This window comes from Pieris rapae, chromosome 24 (genome assembly GCF_905147795.1).
Source record: "Pieris rapae chromosome 24, ilPieRapa1.1, whole genome shotgun sequence".
NCBI lineage: Eukaryota > Metazoa > Arthropoda > Insecta > Lepidoptera > Pieridae > Pieris > Pieris rapae.
Window position 1 is genome coordinate 2,375,606 of NC_059532.1, and position 12,533 is coordinate 2,388,138.

General features: G+C 34.8%; 1 protein-coding gene across 2 annotated transcripts; it reads right to left on the reverse strand.

Moving 5' to 3' along the window:
- Positions 1-8,175: 8,175 nt before the first annotated feature.
- On the reverse strand, positions 8,176-9,479 carry LOC110995998. Of its 2 annotated transcripts, none has more exons than XR_006751044.1 (3): positions 9,221-9,479; positions 9,006-9,131; positions 8,176-8,890 (listed from the first exon to the last, which is right to left on the reverse strand). XR_006751044.1 is itself a non-coding variant. In XM_045633794.1 (3 exons), the coding sequence occupies exons 1-3, from the start codon at positions 9,313-9,315 to the stop codon at positions 8,793-8,795; spliced, it is 315 nt and encodes a 104-aa protein (XP_045489750.1). In that variant the 5' UTR covers positions 9,316-9,479; the 3' UTR covers positions 8,176-8,792. The 2 variants fall into 2 exon arrangements, 1 of the variants encoding a protein (XP_045489750.1); XM_045633794.1 differs by having other exon boundaries at positions 9,225-9,479.
- Positions 9,480-12,533: the final 3,054 nt, after the last annotated feature.

Consider the following 12,533-nt stretch of genomic DNA (forward strand, 5'->3'; position numbering starts at 1 on the left):
ATGCGGGGCTCAGCATCTCTGCCAGAGTCCGCCGGGCGGTAGGATTAGAGGACGAGGGCGAAGGGGTGCACGGGATCGATGTTTTGGGAGGGGTTCTGGGTAACATTGTTTCGTGATAGGAGGGGGGGGGGTCAAAACTGGGTTTGGTCTAGTGGTCTGAAATCGCCTTTAAAAGCCGATTCAGATGATACTAAACACGAGGGGGTGGGGAGGGGTGGTTGAGATTTTAAGGGGGGGGGGGGAAGGGAAATTCAGTTTGTGGGGTGAAGGGAAGGTTTGTGAACGTCTGTACGGCTATATTAACGTTTCCCTTGAAGAGGCGGTTTGAACGAGCCTAAACTCGATGTATTTCTATATATGTGAATGTAATGTTGAAGATGAGGCTGGTCATCCGCCTTACCTGGTACTTCCGCACAGGATAACTCCTGCACCGCTGCACTGGTGATGTTGGAGTTTGGGTTCGTTTTGAAGCCCGCGACGAGGTCTACACGATGGTGCTGGTGATGGGGCTGTTCCAGTTAGTCACCAGAAAAGTCGGTGACCAGCTCGGCAGAAGTCGATGATTTCTTGTTGGCGGCGATGCAGCAGGGTAGCGCGGAATTGATGCTATCGTTGGGATGTAATTATTGATTTTTAAGGTGATTGGTTCCAGGTGGAACCACCGCTGAAGAAATTACTTGTTTCGTATATATATATGATGTTGTGAATAGTAGCGCCGCAGACTGGTGGGCGAAACTCCTGTTTCTGGTCTCCAAAAATCGGGGGTTGATGGCAAAAATCCAAATTTGGTATCCCTTGAAAAGGACTATCGGATAAGCTATTGAAACACTACTGTCATAGATCTTCCGTAAAAGTTATTTAAGTTTTACCAGTTTTTGGGTGGTGGTTTTCTCAGTTCTGCACCCTTATCCTCCAAAAGGGTCGAAATGTGCGCCTTAACGAGATCGACACAATGAGACACTAAAAACAATTTTTGAAGCACTATTACTATTTTTAAATTTACAAAAACTAAGTTTTTTACAGTTTTTTACTCAAAAAAAATAGAAAATTAAAATTTTTTAAGATGCACTTTACACTAAAAGATAGAGCAGATTTTTCCGCATCTACTGATATATGAATTGACACTGAAAGTCGACCGTTTTACTTGGCGTCTGGACGCGGACTTGGAAGTAGGGTTACAAACTCTGGCTTTATTAAGAAAGTTAGTTTATTGATTTATGCAATGAATATTGAGACACATATGAAGTAATTGAGTGGATGAAATATTTGATTTCATTGATCTTATCACTGGGTGTTTTATTGGCTGATACTGATTGACCTCGGCGATCCAGAGGTGAAGTTGTCACCGAACTTTTGTTATTAAGAAGTAGTCTACTAGTAGTAGACTACTTCTTAATAACAAAAGACACAATGTATCTTCAAAGAACTTTTTGCATACTAAAACTTGTATTTGTTTACAGTCACTCAAGTAGTAATGTCTTGTCATTTGAATCAGTAGTTTCAAAAAGAACATTAGTCACAATCTGCTTACTTTTCAGGAGACATAAAAAACTGATTTCGCAGAGTATTTTCTTTTGAAGTCTTGTTGATTTTTCTCACAAATTATTGAATTAATTAGTCTGAAGTAGCACATCTATAGTTTTTTACTACTTGTATTTTTTGAGATATTTACATTTGAATTGTGTTGTTACTGCAACTAATATGGACTTTATGACAGTAGGTATGTAAAAACTCTAGATTTTTGGATGGACATGTGTTCTTAGCAAAAGTTACTCTAATGGATAAAAAAAGAATGTAGGTCATTTCATTTATTGTTAACTATCTTATTTGATGGACTTATTATGATCTTAAGTCTTATTATGATAAAAAGGGATTATGTAATTATTTATTTACTTAAATGTTTGTTGGAAAGCTGAATATAAACATTTTTTCTTATGTGGGAAGAATATTTTATTTTATGACTTATATCTATCACTTATCATATATTATATTATTCCATATCATCCACTGTTGTGCAACAGCCCAATCAAATATTGTTTGATAAAATTCTATGTAAGTATCAGGAATGTAACTGTCTAGCTTTTTAACATCCTCAATTTTCTTGACATTTATTGGTAAACCATTAACAGGATAACAGTATTCAGAAGACTCAGGTAAGGCAAGCTTGGTTCTGTCACGCAGGATGGAGAAAATCTCTTCATTTAGGCCGTCTATGTACTGGCAACACTACTTTGTCAGATCTCGCCTTTTCATGTTTGAATTGCATGTACTGAGTGTGAAATGTGATCTTCTGATCTTTTTTAACATTCTTCCCATACGAGTCATCACTAAGGCAATTCCTTTTGTAGTATTTGGGCCACCAATCCTTAAAATTCAAGACGTCCCCTGTGAGTACTTGTTTAACACTGAATCTGTTGATTTTTGAAGACTTCGGTATGTACTCAACATATTCACTGATGGAATAAATTCTGTCATGCTTACGGATCTGTCTTTTAACACATCCAAAGTTTCTTTCACATATCAAAAAACTGTAGCCTCTGATGGGGAAATACTGCACAATCAGATCAAATTTCTCATAAGAGTATGGGTTTTATTTTGACCTGAGCAGCCATCACAAAATAAGTATAACTTTTTAATATTGGAAGATACATTCTCATTAATATAGCCCAATAAAAAAGAACAAACCTCATCATCACATCAGATTTATTAGCAGTGCCTTCATGGTAAATATAAAACTTCCTTTAGTTAGTGGCCAAATTTTGAACATTGAAAACATTTTCTGTACTGGTCAAAGCACTTTAAATCTCTTTGTTTGAAAGGTCTATTGGTACGTGACTAATTACGCCAGTTGTTTCTGTTGCGGCAGCTGGTATACTTGCGTAGAGTTTGTGTGTATCCAGAAACTTTTGATTACTTAGAGCTGCATTAGCCGAAGCTGGTCTCTCAAATATCACTCCTACTTTAGCTTTGTAGCCTTGTTGTATGTTAAAATAGGATCTTGAGTATTAAAGGATAAATTATAAAATAACAAATCAACTTTAGTGGAATATAGATCCCAATCAACTAATTTTAAATTACAAGAAGAAGGGAGAGGATTACTATCGGGTATATCTAAAGAATAAGAATTATTAAAACTGAGTAGAATTTTTGTTATTACAGGGAGGGGTGATAGCTGCCTAATGGATCGTCATAGACCATCCAGTCACATTGTAAAGAGATGGAAGGAGAGACTATGGTTAAATCCAAGACATTAGGTCTCCATATGTGAGAGCCGACTGTAGTAACATGGCCATCATTAAGTAGGACTAAATTGTTTTTATGAATGACATCTAAAATGTCTTTGCCCCTGCAATCAGAGGTTTGGCTGCCCCAAACTATATTATGGCAGTTAAAATCCCCCGCCAAGAAAATTGGTTCAGGGAGGTTTTTAATTAAACTATTCAGTTTATGTGGTGAAAAAGGAGGGCTGCAATTACCTGGGCTGTAAAGGCTTACAATAGTTAATTCCTTGCAATTTGAATATTGAATTTTAATAGCTATATTTTGAAGAGAATTATCATAAACAGTATTTACATTAGAGTAAGAGATAGATCTATGTACAAGTATGGCTACACCATTGTGAGAGTTTCCTGAGTCTAGTCTTACTACATCGAAATTACGCAATTTAAATTTATGATGAGGTTTAAGCCAATTCTCGCAAAGAATGGCCACATGAATATTGTTATCGAAAAGAAAATGATTGAAAATATGTTGATTGTGCAATATACTCTGAGCATTCTACTATATATAATATACTATATTTAAAGTATCCATTAGGATATAATTAAAGATTGTTTACTATTCTGCTTTTTGAAAGAATCTTTTAAAACATCTTTTATCGTTTCAGAGCAAATTTTGGATTCATTGGTCCTGTTGAGGGTGATTAATTTAACAAGTGATTCAGTAATGGTTTTAAGTATTACTTCTAATTGAGAATTACTTAGAATTGAGTAATGAAAGGAATTGGTCTGTTTTACTATGTGAGGGAAAATTAATGCTATTAAGAGCTTGTGCATAACTTTTATTTTGTAATTTATCTTTATTTTGCTGATTTTTTTTCTTTTTTGATAGGGCATATAGAAGATATTGAAATATGGTTCCCTTTACAATGGCAACAAGAGGCCTCTTTGGGGTTAACATTGCAAGATTTAAAGTTGTGACCTTCTCCACAGATGGAGCACCTTTCAGCATTTTTACAAAATTTGGCAATGTGACCATAACTCAAGCAACGGAGGCACTGTTTTACTGGAGGTATGTAGGCACGAACTTCAAATCTCCAACTATTTCAGTCAACACTCAGGTAAGTTTGGACAAGAGAATGTGATGGACACAGTTTTTGTAGGTTCATATTTGATGTTACTGTTCTCGGTAGTCCTACGCATGAAGCGTCTGATCGAGACTATATTTTTTGTGCTGGTCAAAGCGCTGTAAATCTGTTTATTTGAAAGATCTATTGGCACGTGACTAATAACGCCAGTTGTTTCAGTTGCGGCAGCTGGTATACTAGCGTAGAGTTTGTGGTTATCCAGAAACTTTTATATTGCTAAGAGCTGCATTAGCCAAAGCTGGTCTCTCGAAAATCACTCCTACTTTTGCTTTATTGATCCTTTTTAATTGTTTTACGCCTTTGTTGTATCTTTTTATTGCGTTGGCGAGTGACATCATGTCTCTCGAGCCAATTGGTTTGTCTCTGTCATTGCTTTCTAGAAAGACAATATATTCGAAATTTCCACCATCTTCAGGATAGAAACGGACATAGTTAGGTAGTTTAAATGGGATATACTTATCTACATCTTCCTCAGAAATGATGGAGTCAGACTCAGAGTCCCGCACCGCAGCGCTTTCCTCGGAGTCTCCCTCGACATCTTCCTTTTTCTTACGTCTTTTTGAATACATAAAATTTACAACAATAACAATTTGTGTTATTTTAACTTAATTTTTTTTTAAAAAAGGCGCCCTTGTTATTCGAACTTTACCGCGCTTTCTTTTTCACTATAGTTTGAAGTTTCACTTTTGCCACCACGCTTGTAATATTAAAATATGACATTTCGTTCGACGACAGCTGTCAGCTTAACCCGCCAAACACCAAATGTTGCCAGAAAGTAGGCATGTCGATTCATTTTTAAAAATATCGATCTCCGGTTCGATTCAAATCGGACATACTAGAATCGATTCTTGTTTAAATCGAGCATTAAAAGATCGATTTTCGATTAATCGAGCCAATTTCAAACATGACTAATTGCCTAATAAAGGTACAGGACATTGATGACCATTTACTGCAAATACAAGTAATTGGATAGAAGTATTATTAAATTAATAAACATAATATCACGCCTATATTCCTTCGAAAGAATCTCAAATCTTTTGCTCAGCAGTAGTGCTTGCGAGTTGCGACCACTAAACTAATGTGGCAGTTTAAATTTCTAGTCTCGCCTAAGTACTTGTAAGTCGGTTAATAAATTATATAAAAATAATTTTAAGTTTATAAAACTTTATTAAAGTTAAATACAAATTTAACAAGAAATTATATTTCCCAGTATTTTAAGTCGAGTGACTTTAAGAAAATTAACTTATCTAATGGCTCAGGATCTAAACGACTCCTTTCGTCAGTAGCAATATTTCCCGCAACAGAAAAAAGCCTTTCACATGGAACAGATGTTCCAACTATGCAAAAGTATTTGTTAGCAATCGGCGTTATTGAGCTGTACAACGAATTTCTTTGGTGATACCAATATGTAATAGGAGCCGTCGTTTTAAAATCGACGACAGGCTGTGTTAAATAATGTTTCAATTCATCTTGTAAACCTTGTCCTTCAGTTTCTGCTTGAAATAATTGTAGCTGATTTTTTACTAATATATTATGGAATTCCCAAATGTTAGATTCTTCTGCTTCCTTCAGCTGGCATTCCATATTATTCTCTGAATCTTCATTACTTAATTTATTCTGCAATTGTTTTTTTGAAGATACAATCATACTATTAATTTTATCAATAGCTCTGGAGCATGCTTTACTGTCAGAAAAATTAATTTTCTTGAATCTTGGATCCAGTAGTGTGGTGATAGCTAACACATGTAATTGTTCCACTGTACCAAATCTCTTTTTTAATTCTTCCAATATTAAATATTTGGTTGCAGCACCAACATCTGTTTCCGTCTTCATTGTACTGTATGTTTTCGTGTGTGCGCGAAACACCATAAGTGTTTTTGTTTGCCAAATGCAATTGTTACGCCCTTGACGATATTCGCACCATTATCCGTAACAACTGCTGCAACTTTTTCTGGGGTTATACCCCATTTTTCAGTCATTGTTATTAATATTTGACAAATAATCAGAATTATGGGGCTCAGTTAAATGGGACACACCAAAATTTATACAAATCAGTTCACTTTCATGTTTAAAATGTCCAGTTAAACCAGTGGCGTGCCTTGTCGGGGCCCCGTATAAAAATGTTTTTGGAGGCCCTTATACGGACGTAAAGATTTTTCACAAAAGAAAAAAATATTGTGAGAAGTAATATTTATTAATCACATAATTTACCCATTTTACAAATAAAAATCGAATTTTAAATGTTCACTCTCCTTGCCTTTTTATCGGCAAACTGATTTATTAAATCATTTATGGCTGATGATGATTTTAGTTTTTCTAAAGTTTCTGCCTCTATGGACAATAGTGAGATGTCTGACAGCCGTTCTTGTCCCATCGAAGTTCTTAAGTAATTTTTTATTAGTTTTAATTTTGAAAAACTTCTTTCTGCCGTTGCGGTTGTAACTGGAGGGGTCAAGATTAAAAATCATGCTGTGATTACCTCGGGAAAACTGGATGCAAGACTATTGAATTTTACTAGCAATAATTCAATGAGTTCTTTAATGGAATAAATTTTTTTAATTTCAGAATTTAAGCATGTTTTTAGAGCCTTTAATTGGTCACAAAGATTAAGTGAGATGTCTTTACTGTATTTAGCAGACAGTTTTCTGGAAGCGTTTAATATCTCTTCGCTTGAAGAAGATAGGAGTTTCTCCGGTTGTAATATTTCGAAAAATTAGAAAGTTTTTATTCTTTTTCCTTACACACTTTGGGGGCCCCTGTGGCCCCGTATAATTGATACGGCAAATACGGTGTCTACGCCCCTGAGTTAAACCCATGTAGCTTCTAGTATTATGTGTATCTGTCCATAAATCCGTAGTTAAACATATTGACTGTACTTCTAAGAGCTTTTCTCTAAATTGCAAAGAAAGAACATCATATTTGGCATCTATCATTTGTGTAATTCTCTGCCGTGAAGGAAGCTTATATAAAGGCACTGCTGTTTTCATTAAGTATGTGAAACCTTCTTTTTCAACTGTATTTAATGGCAACGTATCCTTGCAAATCATTAACATGATAGCATTATTTACTTGTCCATACTTCTTTCCTTTCTACTTTTTAATAATTTAAAATTTTCTTTCTCTTATATATCTTATTAAAGTCTGTCTAATGAAAGTTGATACTGAAAAAGCGCGGCAAATTAAAAAAATATCAGTATGGCAGCCCTAAAGTAAAAAGGAAAGTTGGAACAACTCACTTTGATACTTTGACATTTATTTTTATTTTACTAGTGGACAAAATTGCAAAATTTTGTCCGCGTTATGACAAGATTAAAAGTAGCTTATATCACTTGTTAACTCTTTATTATCACACGGATACGTCACTCCATTGTGGCGTATATAGAGGGACAAACAGGCTATCAAACACTATCATGAGTATCAATATTATCATGAGTTTTAAATATTTGTAAATCTATGTGAGTATGTATCAAAGAAAACAACACCATATATTTTTATACTGTTTTTTAATCACTATAATCAAAATCTGAATCTAAAAATTCAACATGAAGTGAATCGTCACAATCACTGGAGTCGCTGCTGTCTCTTAAATTGATGATGAAGCTTTCTAGATTATTTTCAGTTATATGGTCTCTTCTTTTGTACTTGTCTTCCACATGAATGCCATGGTCTGTCATTTTTTTCCAATCATCTGCTGTAATACACTCAAAAGATTGTTTTATAAGATCCTCGAACTCTTTTGGAGTTTGGCTTACATTTTTGCTTTCCACATTTCTTTTTGCTAGACTCCATATGAGTTCTATAGCATTGAGATGTGGGCCCTTCATTTATTATGACAGAATGGTATGATGCATTGTCCATTACAATTACATTTGGTTCATTCAAATTGGGCATAAGCTTTTCTTGAAGCCATTTGTTAAAGTTTGTGGAATTCATGTCATGGTGGTAGTCGGACATTTTCAATTTGGTGCTAAATACCAACAATGAGTTTGGAACAGGGCTTTTCTCTGATCCTGCATGCACAATAATATATCGTTTTCCTGACAATATATTTTCAATTATTCCACTTGTTGATGGACCTTGTCAACAGTTTTAAGACTTATAGGTTTTGTTAACATAAGTTTCATCTAAGTAGATTATTGGCTTGCCTTCTGCATGTTTCGATGCAATGGTACGCAAAAAGCGATTTCTCCATGCAGCTATATCATACCGTTCAATTAATAAGGAACGTTCATTTTTATTTTTCTTAAATTCATAACCGTTGCCTAATAATATGCGACGGAGAGTTTCACGACATCCACCAAATTCTATACTTTCTTTTAACTCTACCAACAAAGATCTTAATGTTGGTACTTGTTTCCTCACAATGTAAAATTCGTTTATTTTATTACGAATAACATCCATATCGAAACTATCTAAGTTCGACACTTTTAAAGGGTGAGGTCGTTTTTTTTACCTGGAGTCCTCCAGACCCCTTCGTTCACCGCACCTTCTTTTTTAATTCTCTTCAATGTAATAACACTTACATCTGTAAAAAGAATAAAATAAAATGTCAATTATCGTGAGTCTCATAACTAAGAAATAATAGAAAATACAGAAGTATTACAAAACTAGTCTAAGATTAACGTTGAGTGAAAACTTACCGGTGAGTGAAGATAGTTCTTCTAAGTACTGGTTCTGCGATTTCATCATATCTTTTTGATCTAAATCTGTGATTTTTTCAATTGCTTGTTTTACTTCAGCATTTCGTGCATTATCCTCAAGACTATCTGTAAAAGAACAATAACATTTTATAAAGTAACTAAAACTAATATGTACTTATTTAAAATAAAAAAATATCAAGACATTTTGACCTTACTAACCAAAAAAATCAGTCACAGTACGTAAACAATCCTGTTTTTCTCGCAATACGGCTTGTTTCACAAGCTTTTTCTCTTCATATTTCGAAATCATACAAAACAATAGTTTTCGCACTTCACTCTTTTTAGTTTAATTCATTTTTATAGCATTAACACGGATATATCACAACAAAACTATACCAAGTCAACCACAACGAAACATCAACAACACGCCATCTTGTTGCGTCAGAGATAGGGATACCATACACTGATTCTGATTTTACCGAATCTTTTGGAAAACAGCCGAAAATTAATTTCTTTAAAATAATTTTGCCAAGTTTTTCTCCAGTAAATAGTGTACGAAATTAATTAAGCTATTTATTAGACCAACTTAAGGCTTAGTGTTGCTCTTCAAATGATCCCCAACACGTACATACGATACTTATTTTCGATGAATACAAGTTTAGCTCACGTACGAATTTTTAAAACTGAATCTATAAAATGTTTAAAATAAGTTTGTTTTGAAAATGCCTTTTTGGAATTAATTGTTCCTAAGTACTTTCTGCTTAAAATACCCCAATTTGTAGGGTAAATATCCGATGATAGGAACACTTTAGTGTTGTCATATGAAACGTTTGCAAAAAAATCCAGTATCTACTTTCGTCAGCCAGACTCTATCGTAACATTACATAATTATACACTGTGGACTGCAGACTATGGTTATGGGGTGCAAACAGCCGACTATGGACTATTGGCAGTGTTGCAGTTCTAGAGACTTTGTCGCTAGATCTAGCGGTTTTCACGTGTGGTTAGCGGCAAAAAAAAATGAGTTAGCGACAAAAAAATATTTAGAGACTTCTAGCGGATTTTGAGCCGTCGCATATGCGACTTTTTCTTGAAAAAAAATTGGAAAATAATGTGTTTTTTAAGACCACCACTACACCTGAACAACCTTAAACATCCGTTCTGGCATAAAATATCCTCAAATAGCAACCCCAAAATTTGTCTCGTTCACAAACTTTTTTTCTCTACTTAATGATGATGGTCTTTTTGAAAAGCATTTTGGGTGAAGTATAACAAACCATAAAAATATTTGAAAGCGAAAAAGCCAACTCCGTAAAGCTGTTAAGTTTTTTAATGGCATTGCTGCGTCCCGTATGCCAAAAAGAATCATATTGCCAACTACGGCAACAACAGACAAAGATTTTATCAACCTTAAAATAAAAGATCACCTCAATCATGATCACTTCCATAACAATCTTTGCGAAGGAAGAATTTCAGAACAAACTTTAAACTCCATTCTACTTATTAGAAACCAACTAAAAAATAAAAATAAAGATCGATACGATCTACCAGATGAAGTAATTAATCAAGTGGGAAAACCAATGCCCAAAGAAGCTGGTGTAGGCATTGGAGAAGCCTCCACTTCCACTGATACTGAATATCCGGTTGACATGTTGTGATTTTGAAATATAAAAATAAATTATGTAATTGTTAGTATATGTAACAGTTTCAGATTTTATTATCCAGAACATTTATTGTGATTTTTTGAATAAATATTATGGATTAGTTTTTTTTTGCGAAAATTGAAAATATTTGCCAAAATTGGACGATCGGCCCCCTCTAAAACCCCAAGTTATGAGGCGCGGACTTCAAAAATAGACTTGAGCGTGTGCGATACGATTTAGCGACTTCTAGCGGATTTTTTAAAAATATATTTACCAATATCTAGCGGATTTTTTCATATTACTAGGGACTTCTAATTTGGTAGAACGGCAACACTGACTATTGGCTATCTGTGTACCGACTACCGTGATGCGTGCACTGTGCAGTCATTTAATAATTTGTGATAAAACAAAATGGCAAAAATATAATGGTAAATGGTTAATTCGTCATGTTAGTCTTCAATTTTTATAGTTTTTCATTACGGGTCAACAAGCTAAGGAAAATGTGTAATGACTGCGGCAAGAGAACTTGTCCTGTTTCCGCTGTAAGCTAAAGTGTACCTGTTATTAGGAGCCTTAAAAATTGTATTTAGTTCCATGGGTTCTTAAGTAAATGTAGGGACAGCACTCTAATACAGTGCTATGCATTTGCATTTGTCTCGCCAGGAAGCAGCTTATGGTTGCGATTGAGTCGATAATCTTTTTCTTATTCCTGTATGAAGGACAGTTCTTTAGCTTGTCTTTTCGAAATCATCCAAGTTCTCTCTCGCCTCGTCTCTAGTTTCGCCAACAAAATGTATTAAAGCCTCGTACAGTTCTATGACAAGGGTAATGTCAATTTCCACACAAGTTTCTTGCTTGTGGCGTTAATGCGATCCAGTCATCCCCAAAAAACAGTCATGAGGGCCGTTTCAAAACTTGCTTCGCATACGACGGCTCTCTTCTGTTGGATGTTCTTTTGTAAACTTTTGCATGTGACTGCACAACCTGACCAAAGAGTCGATAATGGCCTTTGATGGTGAAATTGGCTTGAAGGAGTTTTCAGCACTGAGTTGGCACTGCAAGTAGTAATGGGAGGGAAGCGGCAATGGGGTGTGGAAGTGTCTCGGATACTATGATATCCATGTGCAGCAAATCTGTGATAAGATCTTCATTAAACTGTGTCTGGGTTGTCTTCTGTCTATAGTCACAGATAACAGATAGTTGAAAAAACCACAAGGGGCAAAGCATTTCATTGAGTGAAAATAGTGGACAAATTAAAAAAAAACTTGGCACATTTTGCAGCTCTTCGCATCTTGCTGCCGGTCGGGGCCTACTCGGCCTTTGGGCAAATCCGCCTATGCCTCAGCCAACTTAAAGTAAACTCTTAAATTTGTCTCTGTGCAAGTCTTGTCTCCTATCATTCATACTTCATTGTAAATGACAATATGTATGTCCCACTTCAGATTTTGAAAAGCTATATCTAGTTAATGTAAGAATTTTTCTGTTCTTAGTGTTTTTTTGTTAAAAGTATGAATAAAATAGTTTGTTTTTCACAAACATTAACATACATGTAAAATTGAGGTAGCCCCAGTAAGTTAAATAATACTTGTGATGGAGCAACCTCGCAACTTCCCTTAAATTATAGATTACAATGTTTGGACCAAAACAACTGAAATATGACTTGACAAACTTAGTTACAAAATATATTATTTTTCTATTTATTTATTTTTGAATTAAAAACTATCTAAATTAAACAAATAATAACGCACGGTCTTATATATAATACCATACATAGGCTTTTGACTGGTCCCAAGTTGCCTTAAATCTTTATTGTCTGATACTTCTATTGAGTGTTTTTTCTTTCTGATGTCCTTAAAAATACCTCCATTTGGTTGTTTTGGTATAT

What these genes read in the sequence shown, in the direction of transcription:
- LOC110995998 (XM_045633794.1), bottom strand. Translation starts at nt 9,315, where the DNA reads ATGATTTCGAAATATGAAGAGAAAAAGCTTGTGAAACAAGCCGTATTG. An exon ending in TACTGTGACTGATTTTTTTG is followed by an intron (nt 9,132 to 9,224) that starts GTTAGTAAGGTC and finishes GTTCTTTTACAG; the next exon opens with ATAGTCTTGAGGATAATGCA. An exon ending in AGAACTATCTTCACTCACCG is followed by an intron (nt 8,891 to 9,005) that starts GTAAGTTTTCAC and finishes TTCTTTTTACAG; the next exon opens with ATGTAAGTGTTATTACATTG.